Source organism: Oculina patagonica, chromosome 3 (assembly GCF_052425735.1).
Source record: "Oculina patagonica isolate OP01 chromosome 3, crgOcupat, whole genome shotgun sequence".
Classification (NCBI taxonomy): Eukaryota; Metazoa; Cnidaria; class Anthozoa; order Scleractinia; family Oculinidae; genus Oculina; species Oculina patagonica.
In genome coordinates, this window is record NC_135760.1 from 13,678,739 (window position 1) to 13,698,542 (window position 19,804).

Consider the following 19,804-nt stretch of genomic DNA (forward strand, 5'->3'; position numbering starts at 1 on the left):
CCTTCCCCTACCTTCCCCTTTCTTTTACTGAGCAGGCGCAGACGAACATTTATGCAGAGGGCATGCGCTACCGGATGTCGTGGATTTTATCCGGTAGTCAGTGTTACCAGAGCCCTTCGTTTCGCCGACCACGTGACCAAAAGAAACGGAGGGCGCTTTCCATTCGACCAAAAATTCTGGTTTGAGTTTCTGGAAAATTCCAGTGGCAAATGAAACAGTGGGCGCTTTCCATTCGACCAAAAATTCTGGTTTGAGTTTCCGGAAAATTCCAGTGGCAAATGGAACAGTATTTTCCAACTTTTCCGGTTGACTGCACGGAAGGCAAAACAAAATTTGCATATGGTCAGGTAGTGCGTCTAATATGGAAATTTCTACGGTGCATTAAAATAATGCACTGTGGCCGGTTTCCTGCAAATATAACTCGATATTTTTGTAAATAAAAAGCATTCCGAGCACTGAATATAAACGCCATGAATACCATCGTGGCGACAAATACAGGGACCTTTCAAAAGGCACACTACAAGCAACGAAAACGTCCCCAACCCAAAAAGTTTAATGAGCAAAACAATGGCGTAGCCTGCACGCGCGTTATAAATATTTGTACATTTCAGTTTGCTGCCGCCAGCAAAACAGCAACGAAAAACAACCGAGTTCACCTACATTTTTTTTTTGGAGTTTCAAGAATGCTTCCTTAACACATGTAGCTGCTTTCAGCTGCACAAATCGCTAAATTTTCTGCCGAAGGAACTTACGCTGAGTGTAAAATGGTAGCTTTTTCCAAAATTTCCGGAAAAGAGGACAACCTCGCAAGGTAGACCCAAATTTTCGAAAACAATTTCCGGGAATTTTTAGTTCCATTTGATTTTGCTTCTGGAATTTCCGGGGTTTTCGTTTGAATGGTTCGCATTTCGGAAAGTCACCACTTTCCGGATTTTCTGGAAACATTCCCAGGAAATTTCTGTACCATTTGTTCTTGTTCCGAAATTTCCGGAAGTTTTGGTCGAATGGAAAGCGCCCGGAGGCTCTGGGAACGGAACGAGAATGGGGCACCTGACTACCACGCGAAATGCCCGAACAACACAACCGCGCAAAGAGTAGAGGAGGGTTGGGCTAGAGAATATCCATATTTGGAAGTCGTGGCCACAATGGTGGACGGTCGAGATTTGATTATTTCAAGTTTTCTTGATACCAAGTTTTAGCGACGAAAGGTATCCAAAATGCAACGAAATTTAACTACTGTATGAATATGGATCCTAGATTTGCCACAGCTAGTCAGCCTGGACAACGCAATCCGCCTTATACAGCTGACAATCGTGACACAAGTCATGAAAATCAGCTTCAAAGGAAAGCTACTTCATCGGCTTCCATCACTCTAGATGAGAACTTGTCCAGGTTATTCGAGTGCATGCGTCTGGAATATGGAACGTAAGTTAAACAAAAATAATCCTCTGAATCCCTCAGAAGTTAAGCACTGTTTGTTATGACACGAACTGCACTGAACAAACTGATTTTTAAAAGGTGAAATACTGTGTTTTAGCTATTCGATATAGACTAAATAAGTTTTTTTTTAATGGTGGATTAAGTCTTATTATTTTTAATAGTAAGCTTAAATCAGTTTAAGGTGTTTGGATTGTATAAGAAATCAGCAAAGCGGTAAATGGCATTTAATTTCTTCTTAGTTTGTTACACTAAATAAATTCTATCAGCTGATCTCTTGAACTCTAAGATCTGTTTGTAAATATGCTCTTCATTGTCGAACTTGACCAGTTGTGTGGCACATTGCAGTACTTGAACAGCGAATGGTATTCACCTGTGCATTCTTACATAATATGTTGAATTTTTAGTGTGTCCTCACTTGATTTCACTATCTTGTTGTAAACATTATTTAGAAATACTGTCATATTTTGTATTGAGCTAAAACGTGTTTTAGTGGACGTCTGACACCCAATAGACTTGCTCCAAGTCGCTCGTTAGATACGCGGAGTCCGCTGGATACGGAAATGGAGGGCGCACGCGGGCATGAGAAATAAAATGGCGGAGGATCGTGGCGGAACAAGCGACTTGTCTCACCTGCAGCGCGCCAATTCTGAAATGTGGCGTCACCGGTGGATTTTTCCACCGGTGACGCCATCGAGATTATGTCAATCATATTGTAATGCGCGCGAGCTTACTAAGCGCGCTGTACCCGCCAACTTAGCGCGCGCTGCTCGCGAGACAAGCTTGCGTTTTAATTTTTACCTCTTGAGCAGACTTGTTTCCTTCTCACATCGCAGTTTAAATCAGTTTTTGGAACAAACATTACAAATGTCTCCTTTTGTGCCTGTCCCTTTTAAATCTTACAGAAATGAGAGAGCCATCATGGGCCATGAGTATAATTTCCCACAAAAAGGGAAGGAATTCGCAATTTTAACACACGCCGCAGCACGCGTCAGCTGCACACGGCGCACGAAACTCACGTCAACACGATAAAAGAAACCAACTTAATGCACACGAAATGATGCAATATTTTCGCGGCAAAAAACGTCAGCTAGAATTGATTTCCTGCAAGTGACACAAGTCTCTCGTTCCGAGCCATTCCTCGACAAATGTCATTTGCTTTCCTTCGCGCGCGCGTTCACAGAAATGAATCCCGCGCGATCTCTCGCGCGAGATTTTAAAGGCGATTTTACTCAAGTACACTGTGTTCTTTCGCAAGATGTAAAGAAAAAACGAGCGACTTGGGGCAAGTCTAGACACCCAACTGTATGCAGAGATTCCACTTCCTTTCAAAGGAAAATAGGGAGTAGTTTTTTGCACTGAATACACTAACACTAGTGCCAAAGACGCTAGCCTGTGTAGGGGGGGGGGGTATGGGGGCATACTCCCTGGGTAATTTTGCAAATTTAGGTTCTCTCAAGTGTCATTACTTGCCGCATTTTGACATCATTTCTGAGTTCTAATATAAGGTCTTTATTCTCATTAAAAACTTTTTTAGGCTATCCTTTACTCAGATCACAAAAAATATTAAAGATTGGGTGATTCCAGAAAATATCCGTACCATACCATGGACGGCTTCCATATTTTAGCCCCCCTTGCCTTCGGAAATTCCAAAATGCGTTTATCCCCCCATGCCCTCGGAATTCCATAATCGTTAACCCCCCTCCCGTTCAGATTTTTCATTTTTAAGTCAAGCCCTCTAGAATTTCCATTGGGGTTCGCAAATACGCCCAATGTGGTGTATTTTTACATCAAATTATTTCAAATGACTCGATCTGTACATAGAGACAGTCATTATGACTCAAGAGATTCTGGGATGAAAAAGAGAATTGCAAGCCATCAGCTCAAAAAGAGCTTGTGGCTGCCATAGAGAAGTGTCACTTACCAGAAGTTTTGACTATTAATGGTAGTTTGGCTGGGAAATTTTGGTATTTTGGAAAAGTGGTTGGTCACCAAACTCTTTGGAGATGACCTCTCCCCTCCCCCTTTAGGCATTTGGTGGTGAAAATCAGAGTTTGGAAGAGGGAGTGTTTTTGGCAACAGGAACCACTTGTTACTCCACTAAAGGAAACAAAAACCTTCTAATAGTTTTTTTTTTTTTTTTTTTTCGTGTAGTGGAGGCTTTCTTATTTCTCCAAAGTGGAAGAATTTTCGAAGTCAGAAGTTACAGTTTGCTGAAAAGACACGGTTGAACAATGCAATTTGGAGGTGCTGGCATATCCAATGTGAGTAACAAGACATGTAGGCATCCTATGGACGCCTGCATTTTAGTGAAAACTAGCATGAATTGGGAGAGTTATTTTTTTAGCAAATTTGGAAGTCTTCAAATAAATTTGCACTCAAAACTGCAGAAATGCACCTTGCATGCTTAAAGTTGTCCTCAGACCATCCTAGGAGGGTGGAGTCAGGCCTAATAGAAATATTTCGATGCCCACATTCCAAATCCCAGCTTGATTCTTAGTAATTATTGTGTAACATAAGGAGGTTAATCAGTGCGAATTGTATGCAATAAAACGTATCTAGAGAAAATGCTAGACAGTTCTGACTAGTCATTTTTTTTCTTGTACGCAGATTCCAAACAGAAACGCCCATTGTTTTGTCAGTTTGTCCCTCCCCTCTCTGAAGAAAAGGAACCTTTTAAGAAGAAACCATTGGTGAGTGACAGAATTGAAAAAAAAAATCGTTACTCACTTTAAACACAAGGGACTTTCAAACCCCCAAAGAGACAAGCAATACTCCTAAGTTAGTGGCACTTGATGTTGCATCTACATGATATATTTTTCTATGTTGAGAAACTTACACTATACTTCACAAGTCGTCTTTTATCTAAAAGCTTTGGAGTTCAAGGTTTCTCTGGCAAAGTATGTTAATATTTATTTATACAATTGAAATCTCATAATGGACATGCAACATTATAAAGCATCAGCATGGTATACATGTTGATTATAACTAAACTGTATGAACTAAGACAAAAAGTTCTTTAATTTATAACATCTAGTATTATCTAGTATTAATGTAACACCTTTATGTTATGTTTGTCCCAAAGGCTGTGATACTCGAAGGACGTTATTGGCGAAGAAAGTTGGAAGCTGTAGCTAGGGAGTACAAGAAGCTAAGAGTATATTACAAACAGGTTGGTGTAATAAGAAGCCCCAGCATCACTTAACTGAACAGAAGAGTAAGCTAGAAGAATTCTGTTAAAATATTGCTATTAAAAGGAGATCAAAGAAGCCAACATAAAGAAAGGTCACCCTATTGAACAAACAGTACTTGAAAGCTAGTACTTACAGCTACAGAGTGTCAGTACTTAGAGTATAAACTGTTTTTGTTTTGGTTCAATTTTACTCTTGGTGCAATTTGGTTTTTTGCTTTTTTTTAGTGTATGGTAAGCTATAATTCATGAAAAATATAAAACAAAGGTAAATACCAAATTTTACCAAGGGTGAAAACTGAGCCACAGCATATACCATGAAAGAATTTGAACCTTGATCAATGTCAATTTCACATATATTTTTTTTCCTTTTCATTAGTGGTCAAAAAGTCCTAATGTGAGTCCCCTTCAACATTTGAGCCTTGGGGTATGTGAAAACATTTTCTCATTTATTGTGTTTATAATGAAGTTGAGCTTGAAACAGATATTATGACTGGCCCCATTTGTTCAAAGGGTGGAGAACGCTATCCACTGGATAGTGATCTATCCAATGGATAGCGTTATCTAACCCTTGCACAACTTGGGCCTGCTTGACAGATAAAATGTAGTTGTAGAAGTGTTAATCAAAGAACTATTCCTTATTACATTTTGGTATTTATTACAGGCTCAGCAGATTGATCAGGAGATTGCATATCAACTGGAGGAAAAAGAGAGAAGGAGAAAAAGGTTGGTGTCATGATCTCCTGATCTTCTAGGCCCAGGGCACAACAAAAGTGCTGTCCGATAGCCCGTCGCTAGTGGAATGATCGTCAGGCCTGCCCAACATCTTTTGATCAGACTTGCCCGACGGGCAAGCAACATGTGGGCAAGAACATTGTTTATTTTTCTAATGACAACCTTTAGAAATGTTCAGAAAAATCACGAGGGAAAAATTTAGGGCTCAAAAATGGGACTCACTGCATCCTTGGCAACTTAAACTTTTGGTTTTATAGTCGCCAATGTGGTGACTCCATTTCTCTGTGTTAAGATGAGTAATGGCCATTTTCTGAGGTATTGTGTTCTTCCAGAAAATTATATTGAAAGATCTTTGCTTGTAAAACAATCAAAATAAGAAAAGAAGTCAAAGTGCTCCAATTCATCATTTTGCTTTGCTGTAAAATACTCCATCAGTTCGTTAAACTTGCAAATGGCTGACTGTCTTTGAAATCCCTGTGTAATGCATTGCAAACCCTTGAGTATTGGGTACGTCATGTGTATGTATATGGTTTGTGTCTCGAAAATTATGTATGTCTATCAAGAATCCTTCATATTTGGGATCCCCTACATTAGCTACAAAGTTAGTTGCCACAAAATGTTATATAATGTGTTCGTTTTACACGTTGTGGTTAGATCATTTTCTTTTTCATTTTGAATTTTTATGTATTTATGGTCTCCAAAAGTACAACAATTTTAAATTTGCATTTTTAATTAATTATGCAAATTACCTTTGGGCTAGCTCCTCAGAGCTTTGGGCTAGTAAGATAAAATAACAGCTTGCCCAAAGGGCAAGCTGAGTTTTTTAGTCTTGTCTTACCCTGTAGGCCATTTCAATTTCAATTTCCTTGTACATAATTTTTCATATGCTTCCACATTCAGTGTCTTGCAAATAAAACTCAATTGCACATGAAAGGTTGTGCACCCGGATGCATTTTAAAACAGACTGAGGTGAAAAGACAACACGCAAGTGACTTATTCATATGTCAATTGTTGGTTTATGGTGAATAGTGTTACAAGAGCCTCACTCTACCTTTTTTTACCAGGACTGTGAGCTCAGGAAGTGGTGATGATGCTCTACCCATCAGCCCTACAGCTTCTTGTAGTGATACGCAAGTTGACCAGATGCTTAATGTTATGGACACAGCTTTCAATCATGGTATTTTTTGTGATTTATCATTGTACAGTTCAACCTTTGCTTATGAACACCTGCTGCTGCAGGCAGACACCTTTAATAAGGAAACACTTGGTTGTGGTCCCTGCAGCCACATACAAACACTAATATTTTAGCCTCTTATAAGCAGAACCCTCTCCTAAGTGGACACTTTTTCAGGTCCCAAGGGTGTTGACTTACAGCAGGTTTAACTGTATCATAGTTAAAAAACTTCTGCAATAGTCTTCTATTTTTTTTGGGATACTTTTTTGTAACTTTCTGTCTGTAGAGAGTTCTATGTAGTAGATAAAATATGAGCGGGAGATCTGTATGGGCGGTTACAATGGCGAGCCGATAGGCGAGCCATTGTAAACGCCCATACAGATCGGACGCGAATATTTTATTCTACTTGTGAAATGAAAACAATAAATTGAATTCAAAGTATTGTTATGCGAATCAGTACAGATCTGTATCAAAAGTTAATGAATACTAATTAGCTGAGCAGGAGTTTGTATCAAAGGTTAATTATATTGTTTGATTTGTATTGGGTTTTACAGTTGTGTACATGTGACCTGAATACTGTGCTGGAATTGGTTTGCACACTCATGAATAATTAATGAATTTTCCAATTAAACTTATTACTGTTCTTTTATTTGTTGTCAAACTTCAAAATTGGTAATTGGAGGGACATAAAGACAACATTCCCTAGCAAGTGATTACAAGAGATAAAGATTTAAAGAGTTGAGGGTGCAGGCTCACTGTTTGTGTCACTGCTAAACAAGTCAACAAAAAGTAAATTACAGTTGTCCATTTCATTTGTTTGAAGTAGTTGTATTTTTGGTTTCTTCAGACATAGCATTGTCTTCGCTGCCTGACACGTTGTTTACCTCTCGTTCAACAATGTTTGGAGGTACTGTCATTCCACAAGAACTCCTTGAACAACAGGCTTTATCTAAACGACCCACAGGTAAATAATAACGGATGTCTGAAGCTTTTAACATCAAAAAGAGCAAAACTGACTTTTATGAATTTCAAGATTGTAGCATTGCTTTGACCTACAAATGAACATGTATTAATATTATTGTTGAATGTATTTTTGACATGTAAATCAATCTGCTCAAAATTTGGGATTGATCCCAGGGGGATTGTATAAATGGTAGACAAAGTCTTGAAATTTCCCCAAACCTTGAGTAAGCTCCTTGAATTCAATCAACTTTTAATCAATCCACTTTATTTTGTTGCCTTAGAACATATTTTTGAAGTCAGCCCAGGGGTGAAAACCTTTGCTTTCACAAATCAGAAAAGACAAACTCGTGTTTTGACTAGTGTTGATAATACATAATGATATTGTATAAAAAAATACCTTCTTTAGTCACTTGTGATAACAAATTAGCCCTCTGCATTGTAGGTTTGCAGTAAAATCCTCCTTACAGTCCATCACAACACTCTGCTATTCACCTTATATTAATTCATTTTAATTACTTAGAAGCACCAGATGTATTCCAAGTGCCCACTCTGGATAGTTTACAGCCCAATTTGGATGAATTTATGGAGCACTTTGAATCATTTACTGGTAAGACCTAGTTTAAAGAATGTCATAGAATATGACATCATTTGCCTGCATCTGTCAGATTAGGGAAGGCGCCCACCTCTGCCCACCATTTTGGCCTTGGTTCAGTTTTAAGAGTCTGATATGTGAATTGAGTTTATTTGTGGGTTCTTTCCTTGCTCTGGGATTTTACTACTGGTTCTCTAATTTTCCACCCTTCTCACTGTTATTCATGTCTTCCTCGGTAAACAATATATATTGTATCATTGTAACAAATTAAGAATTTAATAATGGTAATAGGACTGAGTGGAGTCCAATTCGGTCTGTAATCATACAAGTAATTAACAAAATCGGACGACCGCAAAGCGGGAGTCCGATTTGTTTAATCACAAGTATGATTACAGACAGAATTGGATGACACGAAGTCCAGTTACCAATTAATCAAAACTATGATAAAATTTGAGAAACAAATTAAACTAATTTTCGGTTAAATGGTTAAAGGCCTTTATAAATATTGAAAAACAAAACAGTTTACTCCACGAAATGCACAACAACAGCGCACGCAAAATGACGCGTACTGTCCAATTACACAGGCATGACGCGTAAACTGTCCTTTTACACTGTCCAATTACAAGCATGACGTGTGCACTGTCCTATTAGTGCTCAAATCGGGCTGCTGATAACCAATCACGTTCGAGAATTTTGTTATAGTTTTGATTAAGGGAGTAAAACAAGTTAGAAGGAAATGTTACTGACTACCACTGTTGTGACCTTCGTTCAATCTACAGCTTGCATGTAATGTGATGGTAACGTCATTTAAAAAATGTCTTACTCTGTTGCCTTCTAGGTATGCTGATTGCAAAGCAAGCAGAAAATGCAGAGAATCAGCAAACTTTTGTTCAACAAGGTGATTACCAATGCCAAGGTGTTGCTACATCACCAAACAATCCTGCATTGTTTGTTAACCAAGGGGTTCCATTTCAAGCAACTGTCTCAGGACAGGAAGAAGTCATGGATCATTCAGGAGCTTATGACGCTGTCGTACAGCAAATGTTTGCAGCTAGCACTGAACAACAACAAGGCAATGCTCAGATGTCCCAGCAGGGTATACCTCCCGCTGGTCAAGTTCTGATGGACATTTCCAGTACAAATCAAGCTGTGGATTATTCCTTTGATTACGGCAATGTCTTACAGGGAGAAAACTTCACTGCACAACCAGAGCGAACTGTTCCTGCACAATCACCTGGCCTTAATCAATCAAACAAGCAGCACCATGTAACTTCGCCAGTGCAAAACACTGTCCTAACATCTCCTGTTGAGCAGCCTCAAATGCCATCATATTCATCGCCACAACAACAATATTTACCGAGTCCTCTTGAGGAAATTCAGGCTCAGCAGCTTGGGTCATCTCGTGTCGGTAATGTTTTAAGTCCTCCTCCCAACCAGTTTGTGGGTAATGTTGATCCGTTCAGTTCATCAAGGCAGATTGACACTCCAAATCAACATCAAAGGAAAGGGCGATTGCCAAGAAATGTGTCAGATTCTCAGTTGTACACAATGGACTTGTCACAACTTGGAACATCATTTCAGACAAACCTCTTTTCCTCGATGGAAAGTAATCTACCTCCTCAGCTAGAAGCCCCCAACCTGGTGGCACATTTGCAGTCCATACAGCCTCGTACAAGGGTTGCATCATTACCGTCAGCAGCCAGCCAAGCCAAACGGGCTAGACTGCCGAGAAACATGTCTGACTCAAGACTGAGCAGTTTAGCGAGCATGTCCAGGAGTCCTACATCACCTCCATCTTTGCCAACAGTGCAATCATCAGATGTTACCAACCAACCTTCTCAGCCAACGTCAAGTTCAACACAACAGACTGCAAGGCGAAAATCAGGGAGATTTCCACGAGTCATGTCAGACACATCTCTGCTTAATATGGGACAACAACGGCAACAGGTGCCCTCAGTGCCAGTTACGAGCGCACTGTCATCCCAGGGTAGACGGAAGATGTCTGACCCACAACATCTTATTAGTGCTGCAGTGGCGGCCATGCCATCTCAAAGTGCTACTTTCACTAGTGCCGCAGAAACACAGCTGTACACCACCAGTAGTAGTTTGTCATCATTATCAAATACGCAGTTCTTGGAGCAGTTGCTGTCAGCGCCTGTATCCTCTTCAGGTGGGGTGACCACCACACCTCAAGCTGCGGAGTCCTACCAATCAGCAAACAGCTCAGTTTTAGGCCAGCTCCTTACCCAGCAGTCTTCACCATCTACTGCTACAGTGCAAATGCAGCCTGCAAGAGATTCAAGTATGTTAGGGGGTACACAAGACCCTGCATTGCTTAATCAGCTATACCAGTTGAAGCAAGTGTTACAGAAACAACCTGTTCCAACAGAACTTGTCAATGCACTAAATTCCTTAACTAACACTGGAGTAACACAAGCAGTACAACACAAACAAGACCAGACACAGGCTGCTGTGCAGCAGAAAACCGCATCTGTGCGTCCATCACTGCAAATGAAGCCCCAAAATCAAAATGCCATCACACAGGCTCTTCAGTCTTTGTTACGTGCGCCACCTAATGTTGCTATTCAGCCATCAACATCAAATACGCAAACTACACGCGTGAACAGTTTCTCATCACAGTCATCATTTCAAGCAGCAGTCGTCGCACCTCAGAGCATACCAACAGTTACCATTAAACACCAACCACAAAACAAGCCATCTGGACAAAGTGTCAATCAAAATGTCTTGCCATCAACAGCTGTAATATTCACACCACAAGGTGGCATCCAGAGTACTGGACTGTCTGTCCAGGACACACACACGAACCAAATGAATAATGCTCCAGAGGTGGCGACCACTCCCATGCCGCAGGTGGTGAATATTGGACACCCAGCTGTCCAAGGTCAGCGTATTATTTTGCCTGCAAATGTTAACCTCAGCACTTTGTCTCTGGCTCAACTGGGTCTTTCACCAGCAACTCTTCAGTCGGTGAGTAATCAGTGCTTTTAAAGCTGATTTCCAGTCCGTATTGCGCAGACTCGGGGTTTTTTTTCGTTTTTGTTTTGAATTCGTTGAAACGTTACACTTTGGTGACAGCATACATGAAGTTTTTTAGTCCGCCATTACAGTTCGTTTACTTCAAGAATTTCCGATGAGCTGAAACGTCGGTTTGAAATAGCGTCAAGGTTCCTCTACTCGTTATTTTTTGTTCTGCAAGGATATCTGGCGTTAATAATGAAGAAAAAGGTAAGTTTGTCGCGGAATTTTTAGTTTTGCTTGTAAACATTCCTTCGTGTTGGGCTCCGATAAACATTGCAGCCGAGATTGCGCAGTACGGACTGGAATTCATCTTTAAGTTACATCAAATTAAATTCATTAAATGAAATATAGAGTCCATGCAAGTAATAATAATAATATATTCAGAGAGAGATTGCACTGTTTTTTTTGTTTGTTAATTTTTGTCTTCAGGTTGCTGTCACTGTGCCATCAAGTGCAGCAAACAGTTCCTCATCTCTGTCGACAGTAGCCACCATGAGTGCAGGAGCCAAGAGCCCACTGGGTGAGTGTAGGTAGAAGTGTCTACGTTTCCAATGTTAATATGCAACAAACTTTCCGAACAACTGAGAAAACACCAGGTGCTTATGGAGGTATCTTGTGCAAGTGAAGTCAAAATAAAAAATAAAAAAAATGCAATAATAATAGTAATAATAATAATAATAATAATAAAAAGGTTCTTATTGCACATTTAAAATTCTCAATGTGCTTACAATTGCATAGGATTAAAAGGATAAAAACGATAAAAGCAAGAACGATGTTAGATACAGAAATTCAGTACTAAGATAAAAAGAGTAAAAATTTAACAAGCTAGAACCAGCATGTACAGCATACGGTATCACAGGACAAGACTGCTCAGTAGCTTTAACTTGAATGGTCACATACTAGGGTTTCATCCCAAGATATTAAAAATTTAAACCACATTCAATACTTGAGGTTTAACTCTGGAAGTTAAAGAGTGAATAAGTTTTTTTTGTTGTTTTGCATTCAGCTGTCACAGTCTCAACTACTGGATTAGTTACTGAATCTCAGGACACAGGAGGAATGCGACCAGCGCAGTCACTTCCTGTAAGTGTGAATAATGAAATTTTAAAGAAACTTATATTTAACAATTATCCTGCGAAATCGCGCGGAATATCGCCTGATACTTAGCCGACGAGGCCGTAGGCCGAGTGGGCTAAAATCAGACGATATTCCGCAAGATTGAGCAGGATAATTGTTTTATTATTCAACAAATTGTCAACGAAACACATTTTGCACATAGAAAAACTGTAACTATGCAGCGCTTTACAAGATTTCGGACCAATCTTCGCAACCTACGAATATCGCAGGATATCTGTTATGTACGGATGACAGATATTGTTAACATTTTGACCATATATGGGCAGCGCGCGCATCTGTTGAATAATAAAGCTTGATATTTAACAACTAGACTACAAGCCCCAAGTTTTCTATGAGCAAATAGTCAACAAGGATCAGCTGAGTGGGTTAAAGAAAACCAGGGCAAGTAGTCTAATTGTTTTAGTAGAAACTTTTAAGGATTACAGTTAGAAACCTACTATTTTATGTACTTTTTGAGCCAAAAATCAACAATAATAATTATTCTTGTCCCTTTTAAGGTCGCGCAGGACCCTTGCTCATTAATAAATTCATTAGCCAAATTTCTTGACGGGGGGCTATCTTGTAAAGCTTTAATTCGCTACATTTTGAACATCGATTCGTCTAAAATTTATCAAGGATATTAAGGGATGATGGAATTACATCATGATTGTCCTTTTACTGAGAGATGACCGTTTATTGTAATGCTACAGGCTCTTAAAAGTTTAACTGCAGATAATGCAATTTTGTGTCCAAGTTTTCGGCTACAACAGCGCACCGAATTAAATGATTGTATAACCTAGAGATGAATCATAACCTCTTTTGTGTTATGACAAGAACGAAATTTTCGATTTCAAAAACTGCTAGAAGTTAATAGCTTCTAAGAGAGTAAAAATGTGAAATCTAAACTTTGAAACGTGCTATCTTCATTTTGAGAACGAAATTTCAAAATTCGCTCTTGTCATAACACAATAGAGTGCACCAAGTTCATGTTCCTCGCGAATCAACTCCTGAAATTCTATAAAGGCGAAGAAAACTTGGACACAAAATTGCAGGTTTTTCTTCTTCCGAAGACCTTCTGAGACAATGTTTACAACCGACTTGTGCTATATTCGCAGCTGTGAATCTAATTATGATAATTCGCTTTGTTTCAGCGCACGGTACGCAAAGCTGAGAACAATACCGTCTAATTACTTGTACACTGAAGAACTTTAAGAAAAACATTGTCATGAATATTTCGTTTGTTGTCGGCTTCAGTCGTCGCAGTTCGTGCACACTCTTTAAATAAATACATACATAATGATTTCAAGGGTCCTGCGCGACCTTAAGAGCAATGTGTTGGCGATCGTGCTCTATTGGTGAATAGAAAACAGTGGAAGAACCCATCAGATTTGCATATTTCCAAAAGAACAAGACTGAGTTCGCTACTTTTTAGCCATAGGAAACAAACTTTAATGTCTCTTGTAAAACTTCTTGCTTCTTGTTACTTGATGTAACCCTGCATCAATCTCCCTCTAGACTAAGCCCCATTTTACTGTAAAGAAACTGCAAAGTGGGCTGAATTTGTTTATTTTGTACTTAAGAAAAAAGTGTGTTCTGTGAACCTGAGTTGCAGACTATGGTTTACCCAGAGTCAGTTTGTATCATGGAATTAAGACAACAGCCTAAAAATGTAATATTGTACTTTGTAGACCCCTGCTAAACAGACAAGACCAGTTACAGCAGAGCAGCGGGAACAATACAAGGTTTGTCATGTCTTGATGTAGTGATAACTTAAACTGTTTTTGCAGCTTGTAATGTAAACTAGTTAAAGCTGTGTTTACCTGAAGGTAGTATTTGTGTTCCAGAATACTCTCTTTTAGTTTTGCAAGTGATAACATAGGTACATAGTCCTTTGTTGAACAAATCCTCTATACTTGCGTAAATTTCACCTTTATTTTTTTAGGAACACAGGCGAATCTCGCACATCACAGCAGAACAGAAGAGGCGTGGTAATATCAAAGTAAGTGTGTGTGTCTGTGTGCTATACAGTAAAAACCCGCGTACAAGAACTACAATTTGGATTTAAGTTTGGAACACCCAGGTTCCTGATTTTAGGAAATAAAGTACCATTTATATAAGAACACATTCAGCCTGAAAAACGAAAGTTGTTCTTATATTGAAAAATATCAAAGATCAGCCCTACTTTTCATTGCAAACATACTGAATAGTTCCACCCCATGATTATATGTAACAAAATAAAAATATGTACTGTTTTTTAATCCATTTTTTTTGCTAAAAATGTACTTCAATCACATATTTCCTGAAAAGCTTATTCTGGAGTGCAAGCTGTACTCTACAGTATACTATCAATACACTACAGTACATTACCTTGATTGAATCATTCTTTTCTTTAATTTGAAAATAAATTAAAATTGTGGTATATACATTGATTCAATCTATTGGTAGCCTAGTATGTTCCTTTTTTTAGAATTTTATTTTAAGAACCTAAAGAAATTTACTAGGCTAATTTTACAGATTATAACCCTTTGGGGTATTAAAACGGCAAATTTCAGCCTGAGCTTCTTAAACCATAGGTGTTCTTATACGCGGGTGTTTACTGTATACCTGTTCCTTAGGCAGTAGCTTGTAGGTTTCCCTGCTCCATCGACTTTTACCTCATCAGGTGTGCAGACCAAAGCCGAAGTGTTAGTACATGTACACTTTCTTGAATTTAAGTATCACATAAGAAAAATTTTTGTGAAACGCTGTATTCACATTTAGTGTTTCTGCTAAATAAAATTTGTTTTAGTAAATGCAAAGAATGTGCAACTTTATTTGACTGACAGATACATAAAATACATAAAGTGCCTGATCAAAGGGCATAAGCATAAACTGAAATAAGGTGTTGAAAAAAGTGGTCTGGAAACCAAGGAAATCTTAAAAAATAGTTTGTAGTGTAAGTTTTAATGTCATTTACTTGTTCTTCTTCCTTTTAGATGGGCTTTGATCAGTTAATGTCGCTTGTCCCGTCACTTGCTAATCAAAGGAATTCCAAAGTCAGCAAAGCTACAGTTCTACAGAAAAGTAAGTTGGACACATCCCAAGCAAGACAGATTATCGTCTCAGATCAACCAGTTCTTACAACAAATATGAATGGATTGTATAGCGATCAGACACGTTTGTCACAAACGAGTCATATAGTCATGTCACATTTTGGCCTTACTTGCCAAAAGATAGAGTAGTAAAAAATAAAATAATCACCTTGAGTATCGAAAGTAAGGATTTAAGCGTTTAGCTTGTGGGTTTGTGCATTCCTACGCTCAGTGATTGGATTTAGAAGTCTCGCGCCATTTTCTCGACCAAGGAGAACTAAGAACCCGGAGAAACCAATCGTGACTCGCTCGCGCACGTTTTACCAGCACTTCGCGTCAGCTACATTTTTTACTTCGAGCCCTGATTGATTCACTGGATTGTCAATTCGTTTCTGATCTGGCCAGACTAATTACTTGGTTTGAGGTTTTACGACACTCCAATTCGCCAAAACTGCTCCCCAAGATAAGATTGAAGACAAATCAGTGGTTAGTTTTCCAGCTATCATCAGAGATTTTTTCTTAACCCATAGCTGACTTCAACTTAAAAAACTCATTAATAATTCATAAAAAAAATAAAAAAAAAATTAATTTTTTATGGGTTTTTTTTTTTTTTAAAAAGACAGGCTAAATTTTTTTTTTTTTTTTCTCCAAAAAAACCCCAAAAATAAAAATTATTGTAAAAAAAAGTTGTTATATATAAAAAGATTTTTTTTCCTCCTTAAAATATTTCCTTTTTTTTTTTTTTTAATAAAAAAACCCCCCCCCCCCCCTTTTTTTTTAAAATAAAAAAAACCCCCCCCCTCTTAAAAAAAACATCAACAACTGATTATATCCCCATTTCATTAACCCTTCAACTTTATTTTTGTTGTTAATTTTGTCTTGCAAAGAGTTAACGTTTGCTCTGTGTCGTGGTATCTTGATATGTTTCTTTTATGTTTGTTTCAGCCGTTGAATATACCACCAAGCTACAGCGGGAGAGACACACCATGCAGGAAGAAGCTGAAATGCTTAGAAAACAAATCCAAGAGCTCAATACATCAATCAAGTATGTGATAGTGTGATTGCTCATAATCATGCCGCCTTTACTTTAGAGCTTTTACAGTAAGTATGGTTGTTTTGACTGGTACGTCTTCTTTTCCAGCATGTGTCAACAGCAGCTGCCAGCTACAGGCGTTCCAGTAGCTAGACAGGTAAGGGCTTGAAAAGTGCCTTCTGGTCGTTCGGGAGTAGCAGACTTTTCTACCGGGCAAGGGCATCCCTACTAGTCTGCCCAATAAATCCTTATAAAAGCAAAATAACTACTTGTTTTAAAAAGGGCAAGGTGGATTTCCGAGCCCTGAATGGTGGAGCATTGTTGTCGCAGAGAGAACAAGGGAATTTTAAACGAGGAAGATGGGCGGGTTTGAAAAAAGGCGAAACAAAGATTTTAACTCCGTCTCATTCTTAAAGTTCAAAATTCTATCCCAGTGGAGCTTGTAGCACAAATGCTTCAAGATCTTAAAACTTTAACCTCGCTCAATTCTTGTCATCTCTTGTTCTTTGATCCTGACTTTAAACCATGCATAACGTAACAAGCTAACGTAAAGTTATTATTTTGTTTTCTTGCAGCGTGTTGACCAGATGTGGTCCATGTTTAATCAGTACGTCAAGACTCGGACACAAGACAACTTCAAATTCTGGATTGTATCCTTTAGCTGTGTTTATGGAATGATTTTTCATCTCTTCTCCCTGTTTACACGATCTTTTAAAAACTATTTACTGGTGTCGATTTGAAAAGGCCCAAGAGAAGAGGGGAAAGAAAAGCCACTTGAAAAGGTTGCGTCCCCAACTACTTCAACCAGTAGCTCCTCAGTTCTCTGCACGCATTACATGCCTATATTTTTTAAGCGAATGAAGCAGTTGCTTTATAGGGTTAAGGTCATTGCCCTGATTGCATTGCGCATCCTACTGCGAGAATTACGCGTAATGGCGACTCATGTAGCCAGGAGAGAAGGAAGTGTCACTCTCGTACGAGTCTGGTGACCATCTTCTCATTTTGGGTGAGTGATCATTTCTCTGAAAACAGATCATTTGTGGAAAATTACCGGGATCGCAAAAACGTGTACTTTGCAGTACTCGTAGAGGAATTAAGGAATAATGAAAATACAAGGTCTTCCTGCTACTAAACGAGTCTGGTGACCCCCTTTTTATTTCAAAATTTAAGTTCCCTAACATAATAAACCAGTAGGCGAAGTTTGGTTAAAAATTGTGTCAGTTCTATTTCAGGGTAATGACCTTAAAGATGATGTAACACGAGACAACTTTTAACGCAACATTGTTTTGGCAACGATATGCTGTACGAGACGTTTAAAATTCGAACAACAATGTTGCAAGTTTTTGAAATTAAAGCAGTTTAAAAAAGTGCAACGTGTTTTTGAAACAAAATGTTGCGTCAAAAACTGCCTCATGTAACAAAAGTATTATATATTTGTTTGAGTTGTTGTGAATGTTGTTGTCCTTAACTCTTGGTTCAGTTCAGCGTGTTAATGCGTCAACTGTTTGAGGAGTACAATAACATGGTATCCACAGCCAGTGTAGAGGACTTCTGTAGAACGGTACTGGCTTGGCTTGAACAACACTGTTCACTGCCAGCACTCAGACCTGGTAAGTTTAAACTTACTGCATGCATGAGGAGAAACCTTGTGTGACCACTCACAGGGAGGGAATTGTAGCGTGACTGCCCACCTGGGAAGGCGTTGCGTGACTTGCGTTACTTCCCACGCCCGGGTCCTGTAGTTAGATGATAAGTCGACGTCGCAGATGAACTTAGCCATCGGACTTTGGAGGCGCTTGAGTTCATCTGCGATGCAAGCTTTAAGACAATTACCTTGCGCCGCAATAGCGGTATTACGCGTGACATTCAGCAACATCCCGAATTATCGTTAAATCGAAGGAGAATTAAAATAATGTTTCAGGGATGTATAAAACATTCGGGGAGAGTATTAACTGCACAAACTTGCAGCAGCAGTGTTTAAATGCCTCCGAGCTTGATTTTACTCGACTGGGTAACAGATGGTTTTTTCCACTGAAATTCTTCTCTAAGAACTAATTGAAAAGTTAGATAAACTTTTTTCCAAAAAAACATTCGTGAATTCAATTTTTGAAGAAATTCCTCACCCATGCGCAAAACTATTGTGTTATAACATCTCCGTTACAATGTTTTTGTCTTCAGCGGCGTTGTCATCGTTACGTGACCTGAGTAAAGCCACTTCAATATTGTCGGACCCATCCAAGGTACCTGAGCAGGCGCTTAGAGCCACTGCCTCCAGAGACCCAACGGACCTAGCCGCCATGATGGCTCCTGCAGGGGCCAGCGGTGGGCCCCGAAATACTGGGGCCTCGGGTGGCTTCAGTTGAAGAGGTGTGCGCAGGGTGTACTTGGCAAGTAATGTTCCCTTATAATTTCTGTTAATTTGAATGGGAATGTAAAGCTGAGCAGACGGACCTGTCGCGTGATGTCCTTCGTTGAACTTATCGGCCAGACATTTTGAGCGATGGCTTCTTCGATTCAAGAGGAAATGTGTCTGTTTGCGAAAACCTGTTCTATATTGGATTGTACTGAGTACGAATTTATTGTACCAGCTATAAAAGTGAAAGGCGACAACGTATTGTACAGCATCACTGTGAAATGGTTAGTTGTTACTCTGCGTGGAGAGACCAAATCCCTTTACGTCACTTCGGCCAATGGTGATAAGCAGGCCGCGCAGCGTTTGCAGTACTCGTGTATTTAAAGAACTATCAGCTGTGTCTTGGTATCCTCCTCAGTTCACAAACAAACAAAAAAAATAAATAAAGATAAGCGATATGAACATGGTTAAAAATAAACACTATGTGTGTATTTGGCATTACACGTTTGAGCGTAAGAAGAATTGGTGTGCGCTTAAGGTGTACTATTTAAATTTTGCAACGTTGGGGTCGACTATCAGCGAGAAATCGCCGCAGTAAACGGGATTTTTTCCGCGTTAAACGTGATTTTTAGTCTAAAAAAGATATTAATGCAGTAAAGAGATAAATTTTTGATTTAAGAAGGGTTCAATACCCGTTTACAGTCATATAAAAGTCCGAAAGAATAGTCAACAAGGAAAAAACCTAATTCAACTATCTACCTATATTGAAAACCTTTCGCAAAAGATTGGGTTCCGATCTGTCGTAAATTCGGGTTCCGCGGTCGAGCCGACGCGACGGGCGATCGCTCCGGCGAGGGGCGACGAGGAAGCGGGCCGAGGTAGTATAAGTTCAGGTTCTAATCCGTTTCGTAATAGTTCGGATCCCGATCTGTTTTGTGCGGAACAACTCTCTTGTTGACGATTACTATTCGCATATATTATAAAAGATGGAGAAGATTCCATTGTACCAGTATAACATTGATTTATTTTTTGCTGTTGTTGTCTAAGGATTGCATTTTGTTCTTAAAAGGAAAATCTGAATGTCAGTTTTCCTATCTAAAG

The 19,804-nt window shown here is 39.1% G+C and overlaps 1 protein-coding gene and 1 long non-coding RNA gene across 3 annotated transcripts in view; one reads left to right on the top strand and one right to left on the bottom strand.

The window, feature by feature from the left end:
- Positions 1-19,804, bottom strand: part of LOC144646806 (uncharacterized) — a 153,586-nt gene that overhangs the window by 125,682 nt on the left and 8,100 nt on the right. The gene's annotated exons all lie outside the window — the stretch shown is intronic.
- Positions 1,142-19,493, top strand: LOC144646732 (uncharacterized). Of its 2 annotated transcripts, XR_013569472.1 has the most exons (21): positions 1,142-1,425; positions 3,592-3,701; positions 4,048-4,130; positions 4,523-4,609; positions 5,007-5,054; positions 5,292-5,353; positions 6,427-6,539; positions 7,384-7,500; positions 8,020-8,106; positions 8,930-11,079; positions 11,560-11,650; positions 12,137-12,213; positions 13,935-13,988; positions 14,189-14,245; positions 15,222-15,309; positions 16,263-16,362; positions 16,459-16,507; positions 16,926-17,000; positions 17,831-17,960; positions 18,529-19,187; positions 19,221-19,493. XR_013569472.1 is itself a non-coding variant. In XM_078506415.1 (20 exons), the coding sequence occupies exons 1-20, from the start codon at positions 1,241-1,243 to the stop codon at positions 18,711-18,713; spliced, it is 3,948 nt and encodes a 1,315-aa protein (XP_078362541.1). In that variant the 5' UTR covers positions 1,142-1,240; the 3' UTR covers positions 18,714-19,493. The 2 variants fall into 2 exon arrangements, 1 of the variants encoding a protein (XP_078362541.1); XM_078506415.1 differs by having other exon boundaries at positions 18,529-19,493.

Excerpts from the sequence above, each read along its gene's own strand:
- LOC144646732 (XM_078506415.1), top strand. The coding sequence starts at position 1,241 with ATGAATATGGATCCTAGATTTGCCACAGCTAGTCAGCCTGGACAACGC. Across the intron at positions 6,540-7,383 it reads GGACACAGCTTTCAATCATG|ACATAGCATTGTCTTCGCTG; the intron begins GTATTTTTTGTG and ends TGGTTTCTTCAG. Across the intron at positions 11,080-11,559 it reads CACCAGCAACTCTTCAGTCG|GTTGCTGTCACTGTGCCATC; the intron begins GTGAGTAATCAG and ends TTTTGTCTTCAG.